This window comes from Serinus canaria, chromosome 4A (assembly GCF_022539315.1).
Source record: "Serinus canaria isolate serCan28SL12 chromosome 4A, serCan2020, whole genome shotgun sequence".
In the NCBI taxonomy this organism is placed as follows: domain Eukaryota; kingdom Metazoa; phylum Chordata; class Aves; order Passeriformes; family Fringillidae; genus Serinus; species Serinus canaria.
This window is the reverse complement of record NC_066318.1, coordinates 4,882,070-4,898,151: the sequence shown is the minus strand read 5'-3', so window position 1 is coordinate 4,898,151 and position 16,082 is coordinate 4,882,070. Positions and strand designations below refer to the sequence as shown.

General features: G+C 51.5%; 1 protein-coding gene across 2 annotated transcripts in view; it reads left to right on the top strand.

The window, feature by feature from the left end:
• PCDH19 (protocadherin 19) overlaps positions 1–14,181 on the top strand; it is a 58,521-nt gene extending 44,340 nt beyond the window's left edge. For both annotated transcript variants that reach the window (XM_009090573.4, XM_050974362.1), the window contains exon 5: positions 9,037–14,181. In XM_009090573.4, the coding sequence (XP_009088821.4) occupies positions 9,037–9,626 (590 nt within the window). In that variant the 3' untranslated portion in view covers positions 9,627–14,181. The remainder of the gene's footprint in view (positions 1–9,036) is intronic.
• Positions 14,182–16,082: the final 1,901 nt, after the last annotated feature.

Genomic DNA, 16,082 nt, shown 5'->3' with positions numbered 1-16,082 from the left:
GGCTGGACAATGTGGAGCAGCTTTTGCAGACCTGTCCCTGCAGCTGTCCCAGACCCTGTGGGATTTCAGATGCACCCATCCCCCTAAGCAGACATCCCATGGTGGTCCATCCCTGTTCTTCAGAGTAAAGATCCACCAGCATGGAAAAAAACCCATGTTCATCTGAAAGAGACTTAAAGTAGAGCACCAGGGAGAGGATAATGCTGAGCTCCAGGGTGGAGGCATGAGAGGTCAATGTCATGATGAGAGATGGCCAGCAACCAACATTTTGGTTTTTTAAGAAAAGGCGTAAAATTCCCCACTCTCCCTTGATGATGGGGAACGCCCCATTGTGCTGGGAAGCCTTCCAGCTCCCTCCACTCTTCAGAGCTGCACACTTTTAGAAAGTACAAAGAGCTTCTCATAATGTTTTGCCTTGTGGGTACGTCTATGATTAATTCCGTGCAAGCATTACTGGTGCAATAACAATACTGAAGGTCCTAAAACTGAAAAAGGAAACACATTTGGCTCGTACTTCATACACAATCACTTACACTTAAGCTATTGATAGTTGATTGGGATCCGTAGACTGCTGGGCTGGTGCCACTGGGTTTCTGAGCGCGTTCAATGGCTGGAACAGACAGCGAGGCTGTAGGTTTTGGCAAGCTGTAGGTCTCATTAGTCAGGCTGACTGTATCTGACACGAGAGATTCCCATCCACCAAGATGAAGCTCACTTCCCTAGGCTTTGGCTGACATCCCAACAATATTTACATGAAGGACAACAGAGGATCAGTGTTAGATTAAGGCTGTGAGTTTCCAGTAGGCAGACAGTTAAATATTCTATTGAAATACTCTTTTGATTATTTAGATAATAATGAAGTATATGCATGTCCTTGAGAAAGCTGGGGAAAGGCAGTTGTTTTATGCTAAGCATGCAAAGATGTGTTTAATCTTGATAATAGGAGTAAATTATGTATCAGCGTTTATAACCTCGGCTCCTTTATTTCTCACTTGTTGTGTGGAGCCACCAGAAGTCTTGCAGGGAAGGGTGGCAGGAGGAGGGGGCAGCACCCTGGCCTTCACATCCCTGCAGGAGGAGGGTCAGGATGGCTTGTTCTGTTTTGTCCTGGCTGAGGGAGGTGCTGGTTGAAGTAAGACGTTAACCATGAGCCCCCCGAGGAGAGGGCAGGGATGTGCTCTGACAGGCTCTGGGCCAACAGTTGGCCCAGTACAGACATCCAGGAATTGCTTCTTATCTCCCCCAGCTGTAATTTCTGTTTTGTTGGATTTTTATCAGGGTCATTGAGTCGCCATTTTCTGACCAATGTCTGATTTTGAATAGGACTGAGTAATAATTTGATTTATTGCTGCCATTGTAATGTGGCTGCCTGGCTGGTCCTGCCTTACCCTCACAGAATATGTGAATTTGCTTCGTTTATGACAATAGCAGAGAACAGTAACCTTTGGATTAATTTGTTTCAGCGACTGAAGTCCCATTAAATGGAAGGCAGCTGGTGTCAGAGGCATAAACTGAGACAAAGTTTTGCTCCCAATTGTGGGAAATGTGTTTAAACAGACTAGAAATGTTTCCATCTCTGCAGGGTATAATATACTCAAATGGTTGCATTAACATGAAAAAAGTGTAAGAAGAGTGTATTTAGGACAATCCCTCTGTATCCAGTGCTAATGAAATTGAACTGCAGTAATGAAGTCAGGGGTTGTGTTCTGCGCCCGTGCAGGCGGCGCAGGAGCTGCCGTCAGCATGAATGGGAGCCGTGCCCGAGAGTGGTGGAGCACTAATGGCTGAGATGGAGGAGGTCCATCAGAGCCCAGAGTGCTCTCCTCTCCCTGCCAGGGCTGGATCCCGCATCCCAGACCTGTTAGGATGCTAATGAGCCCTGGATGGAGGCATGAGTGCTGGAGTTTGGGAGGTGGAATCCCCGCAGCTCAGGGGCCAGCACAAGCTCGACGGACCACTTAAGGGAAGGATTAATTGGAGTTTAAATGGTGTGTTCCGCCGGCCTTCTGAAAGGGAATTAATTTTTCCTTGTGAATGAGGTGAGGATTGGCCTGCGGTCCTGGATAAAGGGGAGCAGCCAGCATTAAATTGCATTCCAGCCCATAATACCTTCAGGGTCTGACTCTGCTGTGGCACATGGCATACCCACACTCCAGCTCCTTCTGGTGATCACCCTCCTTCCCACAGCCTGCTCCTCAGCCCAGAGGCATCAGCATCCCCAGAGGAAATCCTTTGCATCGAGTCTGTCCTTCCCCCCTGGCTTGCAGCTGGCCAGGCACCCAGGTCTGCCTGTCCCTCAGTCCTCGTTCATAAAGCAGGGAACTTCTGCAGAAGAGAGGGAGTTATTCATGGTGCTACAGAGCAGGGCAAGAGGGGAATGGGCCAGCTCTTGGCTGGTGTAAATCAGTGGGAGTCCCCAGCATTTCCTGGGAGCTGTCTGTGTCTGCAGCAGCTGGGGATGAGCCCCCTTGCACACCTCTGCTGACCATCCCAGAAGCGCTGCCCATGAGCTGCATGCAGCCATGGGTCCTTATCAGCAATTGCTCAATAAATTAATCTAAATGACAGCCCTTGTTTCATTAAAATAATTCCTGTGCTTTGTCCATGTTACTGTTGACCTTCTGTGTTGGGACAGACAATCCAGGATTAAAAATACAGCATTTTTAGCTTGCATAAATCCCAAATAATGGTGAAAGAGAGGAAAAGAAAGGCTTCTTGTTGCAGTAAAGAGCATTTGTCACTGTCCCTGGTTATTAGTATCCTCTGAGCATTGTGCAGGGGAAGCCACACCAGGATTACATTGCTGCATTGACTGGAGATTTCTTATTAGGAAAGGCAAGGAAGGCTCTGTGAAGCCCATAGGTCAAAAATATAATACACTATTCCCCACCTCTTGTTTCCTGATATTATGCTATTAGAGGAGATAAGGGAGAGGTGCAGAGTCTTAATTTCCAAGCAAATGATGAACCACGGCTGGGGGACTGTTTGTATTTTGCTGGAGCTTATTATTTTATCTGGAGTGTAATGCAGAGGATCACTGCCCCTGAGCCAGAAACAGCCACTCCTGTTGGGGTGCAGGGATGTGGGCTCCACTGGTGTGCTGAGGGTGCTGGGTCCTGAGAAGATGAAGGTGCTGGAGTTGAAAAGAAACCCTGAAGTAGCTGGAGGAGGAGTGTTAAATAATGCAGTTGCGCTTTGTCCATGAAAGATGGCTAACCATGAGTAAACAGCCACAACAGTGTTTGATCCCTTCGTGTTTACTATTTATTCATATTTATTATTCATAAATTCTGTCACAAATGTTGGGCCCGCACCCCAGTGAGACATTTGCATTTTATTTTAAGTTTGATTCCCCCCCCCCGCCCCTCAGTTTCATGAACTGAGATTTAATGATTTGCTTTTCCACATTGCTCCCGTGCTGGCTCTCCCTGGTTCTCCTCTTCTTGTTTCAGGAAGAGATTTCTAACATGGAAAAGTGATATTTGAATAGATTCCCCTAAGGCAATCAATTTACTTCTAATTTGTCTGGAACTAAGCTTTTCTTTGTTGCAATGAGAAAGGATTGAAACTGCTGTAAAATTTATTAGCTTCCAGGAAGATTTTGAAATGAATTTTTTAATGATCGTGCTGTTTGCTGTACCCAGGAGCAGTGTCATCGTGATTACAGTATAATCCCACCGTTGCTGAAGAAACACCAAAATGTGGAGCTAGAGCGGGGCTCCTGCACGAGGGGACCTGTGGCACTGCCCAGGTATGGCTACTGCTCAGGTATGGGTGGTACCCAGGTACCAGCACTGCCCAGGTACGGGCGCCAGGTTCTGGTACTGCCCTGGTACTGGTACTGCCCAGGTATGGCTACTGCCCAGGTATGGCTACTGCTCAGGTATGGGTGGTATCCAGGTACCAGCACCACCCAGGTATAGGCACCAGGTTCTGGTACTGCCCAAGAATGGATACTGCCCAAGAATGGATACTGCCCAGGTATGGCTACTGCTCAGGTATGGGTGGTATCCAGGTACCAGCACCACCCATGTATGGGCACTAGGTTCTGGTACTGCCCTGGTACTGGTACTGCCCAAGTATGGCTACTGCTCAGGTGTGGCTACTGCTCAGGTATGGGTGGTGCCCAGGTATAGGCACCAGGTTCTGGTACTGCCCAAGAATGGATACTGCCCAAGAATGGATACTGCCCAGGTACTGGCGCTGCCCAGGTACTGGCACTGCCCAGGCACTGGCACTGCCCAATACAGGCACTGCCCAGGTATGGGTAGTACCCAGGTACTGTCACTGCCCAGGTACTGGCACCATGGCTGGCGCTGCCGCAGGGCTGGGGGCTTTGGGCTGGGGCTGCTCAGCTTGACGCTCCCGTGCATGTCCCAGCAGGCTGGGATTCCTCAGTCCCTCCTTCTCTCCCCTTATTTCTCGTTCTCAGGCAGCTCCCCTGCTCCTCTTCCTTGCTCCCCTGTAATGGCACAAAGGAGCTCTACTTACTCACCTCAGCAAAGCTGCTCTGACACGGATTGGATTGAACGGAGCGCCTGTTTGGAAATGGAAACTCCAGGGACTATTGTCATCGCCCAAATTGCACCTTAGATTGTATAACAGCACGTGTCATCTGGCCATTTATCAGGAATATTACATTCCCAGGCACTTGCACCTTGCTACGATTTAACTTTGTCTCTTTGGCCAGCGTTGCAGTTCCACTGGAGATAATTCAGTTGCTGAGAGCTGAACGGGCACCTCACGCACCCGCTCTGCTGTGCCACACGTACCTGGATGTTGGACAGGGCACTGGAGGATTTGTTCACCGTGGATATTCCTTAATCCCCCTGTGATCAGGGAAGAGCCTGTGCTGCATGGAGCTTGGGGCTCCTGCTGCAGTGCCCACCACGTGTCCTCTGCCAGCTCCTGCTGGGCTCTGGCTTTTGGGCATCCATCCCATGTCCCTCTCTTCCCACCAGGAGCTTGTACGGTGGGATTGGGAAGTGCTGGGGGTCTTGGCTGCGTGGGGGATATTTATCTCTCCCACCAGGTCTTCCTGCAGCTGCTGGTCCTCAGAGTTGCAAGTAGAGCTCTGACTGGAAATCTGGGGCTTAACATGGATTTTGCTTTACTTGTTGAGGAACGTATTTATTCCAGAGGTGGCTGTGGATTTTATGTTACTTCATATTTGCTATGTTTAGTAATGGCATTTTTCCTGCCAAGTCTGACTTCAGGATAACTGCTCACCTCTTGATGAAAAGGCTTGTGCCAGGATGTTTTGTACCTGGGGAGTGTTTTAAAAGTGACCCAGCCCTAAGATGCTCTGAAGCAAAGTTCTGGATTTGTACTGGGTGAGGGCAGTCTGGCTGAAACACGGGTATTGCTGCAGTGGCACCTGCACATCTCTGGTACAGCAGGGCACTTTAGGGCACTTGCCCTCAGGTGAGCTGCTCAGTGTGTCTCTGGGCCAGCTGGGTGACACTGGGTGCCCCCACAGGTACACAGCAACAGAACTATCCCTTTGGTGTGTGCAGTGTCCTCAGCTCCTTAGAAAGTGCAGCCCAGGTCATGCCCTGGGCCATGGTGGTCTCCGTCCCAGGCCATGGTGGTCTCTGTCCCCAGTTCATGATGTTCTCTGTCCCAGGGCTGTGGTGGTCTCTGTCCCTGGCCATGGTGTTCCCCAGCCCATGCCAGCTGGCAGGTCCTTGCCAGCCTGGTGCACTGGGGCCCTTGGGGGCTGTGTGTCAGGATAAGGTGCTCACAACTCACACAGGGCAGTGCCAGAGCTCAGGGGGTCTCACCCACCCCACTTTTCCCCTCTGTTGCTCCCCCTCCCTTTGCCTGTCTCCAGCTCTGGTCAGGCAGCAGTTTCAGCCTGCTCAGCCCCTGCCATGAGCACAGGGGTGGGAGCTGCCTGGTATGGCTGCCAGGCACTCACCATGTCGTGGTTCTGGTGGTTATTACCGGGGCTTTGCTCCGTGCATCAAGAACATTTTGTCACTCAGACAGTAACAGTTGTATTGACTAGGGCAGGTCTAGGGCTGTAAAAGAATTTCCTGTTGTTCTATTTCTGATTGTTAAAGTGGTAAAGAACGGTGCAGTAATGTGAATATGAACCATAAATGACTGTCCTGGGTGCCATCAAAGCTGGGTGAGTCAGACTGAGCTGCAAAGGGCAGCGCCAGGAGCGTGCCCAGCAGCTCCCTGCCTGCCTCTGCTTGGGGCAGGAGAGGATTCAGGGATCAGCCCTGGGGTCAGCCACTGCAGGGGCTCAGACCCTGCTGTGCATGCCTTTAGATCTGGGACAGCAGAGGAATGGTGTTTCTGTGTATCAATAAGCCTTGCTTGAGGTGTAAGAATAGTATTTTATACCAGCTGAGGGCTAAGACAGTGATGGATGGCTGGGTAGCTGAAGATGCCCCTTCTGCCATGTTGAAGAGGCTGCTGCTGTGGGCTCTGTGCTGGTCCTTGTGTCTGCTGCCAGGTCAGGGCTGCTCTGGGCAGCCTAGACACATGTCCCCAAGAGCAGGATGGTTCTGGCTGCAGGGCATGGTCTCAAAGCTGAAATGTGTGCTGAGCACAGAAGCAGAGTGACAGAATGTGCCATGGAATTACCTAGGATCTCAGGTCTGTGGATGATGGTGACTTGTGACCCTCTGCCTGTCAGCCTGGCCTCTTTGAGACTTGTAACGTTCCCTTCCTCATACAAAAGATTGAAACAGTATAATTTAATGTAATGCTTCTCAGCTCCTTTCCTCCCTGCATTTCAGCTGCTGCAGGTTCTAGACAAGCATTGTAATGTCCAAAACTCTTCATCTCCCTGGCAGAGAGGCACCAGGCCAGTGCCCTTTAGTGAACTGCTCTTAAAGCACAGGTGCCTTTCTAGGCTTTGAGGAGTATCTACTTGCAGTGAAGTCCTCCAGTTGTTTCTTGCTGTAAAATGTGCCAGTTGGAATAAATGGGTCAAGGCAAGACAAACCTGCCTGTGCTCCCTCTGGAATGAGGTTTGCCTTGGCTATGGTGGTCCCATGGATTCGGGGCTGAGCTGTGCTGCTGGGCAGGGAAGGTGAGGAGAAGCAGCTCCCTGTGCCTTCCCGTGCTGGACCAGCCAGCCCAGCACGCTCACAGATCCAGCTTTTCATGTTTGTGGAGAGACTGAAGTGATGTGTGCTCCAGCAACACGCCCAAGGTCACACAGCACAATAAATCAGTGTCTCATCGGGATGAGAATCCAAGATATTTCTGTAGCCCCTCCAGCCATCACCAAGTCCTCTGCTATCACAGCCAGACTACACAACTTTGTATGCCTGTAGCACCCTTTTGAAGTTAAGCTGTGGATAAATAGGGAGACAGCAATATTTTCTGGGCATTTTTTCTTTTTTTCTTTCTATTTTGCTCAAGTACTTGAAATTAGCAGAATCAAAGTATAAGATCATGGGCTTTTAGAGCTGTGCTGGTTGTTCTGTGTGTAGAGCTCAGGGCATCCTTCTCTCAAGTTGCTGTAAAGGCAGCTGCCAAGACCCAAACCTCCTCCCCTCCACCCAGCCCTGTGCTCCACATCACTGGGTTGCTGCTCTGATGTGGAGAAAAAGCTAATGTTTTACCCATATATTTTTCAATTAATTGGCTTCTTCTCCTTTTTTTTAAAAAACCCCTTTCTTGGTGTTTTTTTTCTTTTTTTCTTTTTTTTTTTGAGGTCTGCCATTTACTCGTTTATTCTCTGTAAGTGTTAAGCTGCTCATATTTTGGTGCATTGTGTTATGTGCTGAGAATTTTTATCAGCCGCCCTAGTGCTCGCATGTGGTGGAAATACCAATGTGTCTGAGGAGCGGAGGTTATGCACACAGATGTACAGAGCAGCAGAATGAATGGTTTGCAGACGGGTGGGAGGGAAACCCGGGCTGAGCCTGCACTTTCCACCCATCAGCCCAGCCCCGACCGAGCGTGGGCTCCTGGGGGTGATGGCATTAGAGCTTTAGTGCTGCTCCCAGAGGGTGTGGGTTATGGGAGGAAGGAGCCACGTCTTTGCATGGGGAAAGGCTGTGCTTTATGAGGGCAGCTGCAATTACAAGCTCTTATCAAATGTGGGAAAAGCCAAGACTGAAAGGCAGCCGGGATCCTGCGGTGTTCGGCAGGAGCCACGGTCGGATGCTCAGCAAAGGCTGGGCATGGTGAAACTGCTGAATTTCATTTTCAGCTTTGCACTTGGCTGAGCCTCGCTGCTTCCCCGAGCCTCGGTTTGTCTGTCTGTGATGTGGAGGTGAAGCTGTGCAGTCCTCTGGGATTGACTGACAGTGCAGGAATGCACGCAGGCCCCGGGCACCAGGGTTTGCATTCGCCTGGGAGCCCTTGGACCCAGTCTTGGAGGGTCCTTAGGAAGGGTTAAACCACCAGTCCATATTTCAGCACTGTAAAGTGGTGTTGGGACGACAGCCCCAAGTCTAGAGAAGGAATCTTTATTGCTCTTGTATGAATAAAGCCCCAGCACTGGGAATGACACATTTAATCTTCAGTGGAGTGGACAATCTTGGAGATTTATAAAGCCTCTGTTGTGTGAGAGGTCAGTGGGGATTAAGCAACAAGTTAAAACACACATATACAGCAGAACCACAAAGAACCTTCCCTCCTCCCCCTTTTCTTTCCTCCCTTTGTTCCTTTCCCCTCCTTGCAAAAAGTCAAGCTTAAATGTCACGTCAAACCAAGCTTAAAACATGGTGGCTTTTAACACTGGCCACTAAACCCAGGAACCACTGGCTCTGAGGGCTTGACACATGGACAGCCCTGTTGTGATGGATTTGCTGCCATCACTCCTTCTCCAGGCTTCTGTTCTGGTGGTGACAGGTGACACACAACCTATTGGAAATTAAACTCCAGTCTGTGGAGCCTTGAAACAGCCTTGATGGCTGTTTGAGGTTCAGTCCCTGCTGTTTGGGGCAGGATCCCCTCTGCCTGGGAGGGGGACAGAGCGCAGCACCCGGCTCGGTGCAGTCCCCCCCAGCCCGGGCAGGCCGGTGGGTTCACCCCTTTCACCTGCCTTGTGCTTTCTCCCCGCAGAGCAGAGCGAGGGCTTCCACTGCCGGGAGGAGTGCCGCATCCTGGGCCACTCGGACAGGTGCTGGATGCCCCGCGGCGCTGTGCCCAGCCGCGCCAAGTCCCCCGAGCACGGCAGGAACGTCATCGCGCTGTCCATCGAGGCCACGGCCGTGGACGCGGAGCCTTACGCAGACTGCGGCGCAAAAAGGACCTTCGCCACCTTCGGCAAGGAGGGCAGCGAGCCCCCGGCCGAGGAGCGCCTCGCCAACCCCAAAGGCAAAAGAACGGTGGACTCGGCCGCCTGCAGCCCCAAGGTGAGCGGCGCCGTCCGCGAGGCCGGCAACGGCTGCGAGGCCGTCAGCCCCGTCACCTCGCCCCTGCACCTGAAGAGCCCCTTGTCCGGCAAGCCGGCGGCGCCCTACAGTGCTGGGCACTGCGCCGGCAGCCGGGAGCGGGAGCCCTTTGGGAACAGTGGCCCTTCCCGGCCCACCGAGGCAGAGCCCCGGGGTGCGGACAGCGAGAGCAGCGGGCAGGAGGGCAACCCGCTCCTGCAGGAGCGCCGGGAAAAGGACTCACCCGGCGCCCGCAGACTAAAGGACATCGTCCTCTGAGCATCACTCGGCGAGAGGAGGATGAGGATGAGGGACCGCACGACTCCCAGCGCAGATTGTTTTTATTGCTTACCAATGGTTCACAGATTGCTGTATTTAAAAGCTTTCCCTAAATGTATTGTTTATAAATGAAGCTATCGTTAATGTGACAATCCCACGTGTCTCGAGGGCGGCAGGGGTGTGCAGCCGGAGCGAGGAGCCGGTGTTTGGCTTTGGCCAGGAGGCGGCGGGTGGTGGGGGCAGAGGCCAGACCCCCCCAGTCCTCAGGAGCGCTCGGTATCCCCTCCTCGGAGTTTATATATTTTTGTATCTCAAAATGAAGATAAATTTCCATTCCTGGAGAGAATTGAGTGGCCAATTCCTTATTCGGACATCTTTAGTAACCACCCCTGCGGTTTTGTAGTCTGGACGAAGTAGCGGCTGTTTCTTGTGTGGGACTGTTCAGAGTGACAGTCGGGTGAGTTTCAGTTCAAATTCACCCAGCACGAGGTTGTTTGTCTTTTAAGGTGTTGGTGTTTTGCTATGGACACCCCTGCATTTATGAATCCTTTTGCTGTCACATACTTATCTGTACTATTATTGTATTTGATATTGCAAATTACTGTATGTCTAGTGATGGCAAAAGGCTTTCAGGCTTAAAAAAGAGGAATAATAAAAAAAAAAAAAATCACAATCATCTTACTTAAACTTTGGGGAGCCTGCAGTTTGCAGCCCCGGTAGAGCAAGCGCTTCTTCCAGCCCCCACCATTGCCTGCAGCCTCCCCCAGCTCCTGCAGGAAAATGTCAGGGCTTTATGGGAAGGCGTTTTTGGGAAAATCCTGCCTGGAGTGCAATTGTCGGATGCACTGTGCTGAACTTTTCCCCTTACCCCTTTCTTTTGCATAATTTCAAGGCAATGCATGGAAAGGTTTTTTTCCAGAAGTTGGTTATTTTGGTTTTTTTCCATTTCCCAGATTTAGATATCCCTCGCCTCCAGTCATTTCCAAGTCAAGGAGATGGAATTATTTTAAGAGATCTAAATTACCTCTCAATTAGACACACACACTTCCCAGTCAGCATTTCCTAGCCATGATTACACCAAGAGGGTGTGTGGTATGACTTCATGGCATGGATTTTAGACCCTTCTGATTTCTTTCTATCCCTGCATCATAAATAAGTATGGAATGAGCAATAGTGATGTTAATTTAGGGGCAGACAGGTGATACGTAACAACGCTACTAATTCAATTAATGTGCCTTCTTAATGGAGAAAAAATTAAAGCGATTCTTTATTTTTTCTCATAATTAAGGACTTTTTTGTGTGGGTACAAATCTACTCATGTAAAATTGATTTGAAAATTGAGCTACTTTAATAGCCATTTTGTAGAAGGGAGAGAGGGAAGGGATTCCACAGCTCTCTGCTCTCTTGCAGTGATGATTCCTCAGTGAGGTATGAGTAAGGTAGAAAGATTTCAGTTAGTGTATTATTATTATTATTATTATTATTGCTATTATTATTAACCATTCACTGAACAGATTTTTCCTACCCTCAATAATGTTTCCTAGAATTTAAAATCGATTATGGAAGGAAAAATATATAGCTCTTGCCAATGTTTGCTGTACCAGCAAGTTGAAATTAGTGATTTCTAGAGAAAGAGTCTTTCTAGATCTACATATCATGATAAAGTATTTGTTACTTGATTTATTTAAATGAAAAACAACAAGAAAACAAGTTCCAGTTGTTATCATCCTCAAAATAAAATTAAACTCCAGCCATTTATTTTTTCAGGGCAGATTGATCTTGCCTGAAGCCACAGCTGGTCTGAGACAGGTCCAGAGTCAGCCTGTTCCCCCTGCCACTTGCTAGGGCCAGGAATTGGGAAAGAATCAACAAAAAACAGTTGTCTAATGAAATTTGTGATGCTTCCCTCACTGGTGTGATGACTACCTCATTCAGCTCCCATCCCACACGTTAACATGATGTCCTGCATCCCTCCAGGAAGCAAACTGGGGGGGTTTTCTCCCCTCTTCTGGATTCTGACCCCATTTTTCAGGGAGATATTGTTTGTGTTCCCACTGTGTTTCCTGCCTGTGTACTGTTACTGCTGTCATTTATTTCTGTTTCTTTCCCCAAATGTGTGTTTTATTACAACACAAGCGAAGAGGATAGGGGCTGGCTCGGGCCTGTTGGAGTAACTGGGTGTTCTGTAACTGTTCAGCTGAGTTCATTGTGATGTTACCTGGTTTTGTCAGCTCTGGGAGGTTTTTTTTGGTGGGGGGAAACTTCTCCTGTGTGTTTGCTGAGAGACAGAACCTGCCTTGCCTGTCAGGTGCTCTTGGCTTCACAGGGCAACGGCTCCATGTGGCCCCATCATCACCCACACCTCTGCCAGGAGGAGACCCAGCTTCCCCATGGGCCGTGGTGGGGTGAGGAGTGGGGTCCCCCCAGGTGCCCATCACCATCCCCAGCTGCCTGGAGAAGCACCAGCCGTGAATTCCTGCCAAGCTTTGCCTCCTGCCTGCAGAGCTGCCACCACCAGCCTTGTGTTTCGGGTGAAAAATAGATGCTAACTGAAAAGGAAGAGAGGGGAAAAAAAAAAAAGAAAAAATAGAAACATTTCTCTAATTTACCCAGAGGAAACGTTCCTTGCCACTCTGAATAAAAGCACAGCCGAGAAAGAATGTGAAATAATTCTGTATTAAAAGGGGGCATTAAAGAGGTCAGTAAACCCTTATGCCTCCAAGAAAATCATTTAAACACCAGTTTTCTGGGCTGACCCAGGCTGCAGTGGGGGATGTGAGCGAGGGGCCCTTCCCTGGTACGGCCTTGCTGCGCGGGGCCAAGGGGAGACCCAGAGAGCTGCTCTGGCTTTGCTGCCCTGGCCCTCTCCAGAATATTTTGGTACTCCTGTCACTGTCCCTCTGTGTCACTCGAGATGAGTTCAGGCTCCTGGGCAAATTGCAGTCTCTTGGTTTTTTCCTACTTGCATCGAAACTGGCCATGCAAAAAATGTTCAGAGCTGCAGAGCGGGCAGGAAGGCTTTTTGGAAGGGTTCCAGATGTAATTATTGTGCTTTTTAATAACTTAAACCTGTCCTCAGATTTGGTTTAGGAAAAATCGCTGGGATCTGTTGGTTTCCTTCAGGCAAACTTGCTCTGCTCCCCTGTTAATCCAGGAGAGCAGCAAGCACCGACGATTCTCCCCCGAGCATGACGAGGACCCCATCTGGAGCAGCTTTGGGGCTGGGGGCCAGGGGCTGAGCTCTTCCCTGCTCCCTTGGGAGCCCCTGGCCTTTCCCACCGTCGAGGCTGTAGGGCTGTGCTGGGAGGGATGGTGGAAGGCTCGGGGGGTACAACTGATGGCTGGAAAAATCCCCCCCCAAGCACTGTCTACTGAGGTTGTTGCTGTTCCCTGTCGTTGTGAGCTGGAGGTGGCCTGCGGATCACACTTTGTGCAAAAGTGAATTCCTTTTTTTTTTATTTTTATTTTTCCAAACAGGAAACGAGTTGCTTTTGTGAAGAACACACTGTCTGATGAATATGTTGAAATTATTCTTGGGGGGGGCGGGGGGGAGGGAGAGAAAAAATTCAATCTAATTTTGAATGGAAACACATTTGTCTGTCATTGGGGAAAACTGATGGTCTTGTTGCTACAGCTGCTTTTGCAGCTCTGGGTAATCTCTGATCCAACCTGTGAGCTGCGGTACCGCCGGGGAGAAGCCCCGCCGCCCCCGCTGCCAGCTCTGCTGAGGCTGAGACGGAGCCTCCGCCGGTGTCAGCTGATGTTCAGCTGATCTGAGCTGGGGGAGAGTCTGACACCCCTGCCTCACCACTGGCTCTGTTCAGCTGATCTGAGCTGGGGGAGAGTCTGACACCCCTGCCTCACCACTGGCTCTGTTCAGCTGATCTGAGCTGGGGGAGAGTCTGACACCCCTGCCTCACCACTGGCTCTGTTCAGCTGATCTGAGCTGGGGGAGAGTCTGACACCCCTCCCTCCCAAAGTGGCTCCGTTCAGCTGATCTGGGCTGGGGGAGAGTCTGACACCCCTCCCTCACCACTGGCTCTGTTCAGCTGATCTGGGCTGGGGGAGAGGCTCCAGATACCCCTCCCTCCCAAAGTGGCTCTGTTCAGCTGATCTGGGCTGGGGGAGAGGCTCCAGACACCCCTCCCTACCAGTGGCTCTCAGCGGCAGCCGCCCCGGCGGCCGCGGCACCGAGCGCGGTACGTCTCGTCATGGTGTCTCCGTTGCCGAGTATATGAAGAATAAATTGTTGTATATGCTGATATGTATGTTATGTACATTTTCACAGTGATTGAATCATTGTAAACAACAAAATGGAAAAAGGAAAAAAAAAAAAAGAAGAATCACCATTCTGTCTATTTTATGAAGATGATAAAGCAGCTTTATTAAATTATTATGATTCTGTTTCCAAATGGTGTACCTGCCACATTGGGATTTTTTCATCTGATGAGAACTTTGTTTTCCACCTAAATGTGATTTTCTTTTCTCTGCTTTGAGCATCTAATGCATTTTAGTATTAAAGCAATTATTGAATAAAATGGAAAGTAAGTGTTTGGTTAAATATGCCTCAGTGGGTTTGCTTTGATGGGCTCCAGGTGCTGGTCCTGCAGAAGCCAGCGCACGGCTGGGTGCCACCTTGTCCCATAGCTGGTCATCTTTGGCACCCAAGAGGCTTCAGACCTCAGGCAGAACTTTCCTAGTCCTGAGGAGGGGTCATCACCATCCCCAGTGGTGATCAACTGGGACAGGCAGGCTCTGTGCCCCCATGAAATGGCACGGTGCTTGTCCTCTACTCTGCCACCTTCACCTTCAAGGGAAACACGGCTGTGAGAGGGATGAGCGCCTCCAACACACTTCTCCACTGAGGCATGGCAAAGAAGACTTTATTTTCTGTAGTTTTTCAGGAGGGTGCTTTGGAGGAGATGGTGAGGAGCACCCACTGCCTCCGAATTAACTGGTTGATGGACCATATTTACACACAGAGCAATCTGAGCACTTTGCGGCGACCAGGCTAAATGCTCCTGCAAGGTCTCTGCTCACTCAGTGGCTCAGTCAGGGTGACACCAAGATGGAACTGGAACAAGAGCAGAGGCATGGGAAGCCCTTGCCCTGGCATGGGAAGAGGCTTGAGCTGCACACCAAGCATCATCCTGCCTGACAGAAACAGAGGTCAGCTGCAGATAACCACACCTGGGTGAGGCCCCATCACTTTAAACCAGCAGGGTCTGACCGGCCTGGGGTCAGCTCTGTCACAGGTGTGTTGGCATGGAGACCACAGGTAATGGTTCACAGCCAGCCCGGTACCAGCACCTGCAGCTTTTTGGCACCCTCCTTCGTGAGTCATTTGGCAGGTGGGTAAAAGGAGATAATCCAGGCTGTGGGAGGGAGGCTGTTTGTTTGAGGGGGGGTGGATTGCAGCCGGGCTGGGGAGCAGTGGTGCTGCAGCAGCAGAGCGGTTCCCGTGCCCGAGGAGGGACTGGGCGCCTGCAGCGTTCCTGGGCTGGGACCCTGCCTGCACCGGAGACCTGGAGCCGGAGCTGTGCCAGCACCATGGACTCGGCTGCCAGGTAGGAGCTGAGCCTGTCTGGGGAGGAGTTGCCCAGGTGAGCTGCCCTGGGGCGGTGGGCAGAGGAGGGCAGGGGCTGGGGGGCTGCCCGGGCTGAGTGGGGTTCGCTGGGGGGGCAGGGCGCAGCCCCAGCCCAGGGCTAGGCATGGGCCGGCTGGGGATGGGATGGGGCTGAAATCGGACGGAGCCTGCCGAAGCCCGGCGGGTGCCGGGTTCGCTCCTGTTTAGTCGCCTCCCTCTGCTCCATCCGCTCGCTGCGCCGGCTGGGGGATTGGCGATGGCAGGCTGGAGACGTGGCCCCGCGGTGCTCCCCGGCCAGGTGTCACTGTCCCCTGTCCCCCCGTGCTCCGTGTCCGTGCCAGCGCCGGGAAGGGCCGGGTGGGTGGCCCGGGGAGGGATCGAGCGTCTGCCGCAGGTACAAAGGTGAGCGCTCCTGTCTGGAGCGGCCGCTGGCCCCGGGGATGTGCTGGAGCTCGCTGCGGGTGCGAGGGAGGGATCCCGGGATGCAGCGAGCCCCGGGCAGTCCCTGGCACTGGGGGCTCTGGTCGGGGCTGTCTGTGGCACTGCTGGGCTGCTCTGTGCTGCTGCTGATAACGGAGAGCTCGGGGCGCTGAGCTGGCTGCTGTAGGTGGGCTGCACACCCAGGGACCTGTGGGAATCCATTGCTGGTCCCCTGAGCTCCCCACCCTCCCTAGGAGACGGTTCTGGGGTTGGACAGGTGGCTGGCTGTCCTCTCCCGTGGGAGAGCGTTTCTAGGGGTGCTGCATGCACCCCGAGGTACAGAGCCCCCACCCTGCTGTGCCTCTGGCTGTGGTGAGGGGCTCAGGGTGAAGCCAGTGAGAGAATAAGTTAGCAAAGAAAGCAGACAGCCCTCATCAGGCAAAGTTCAG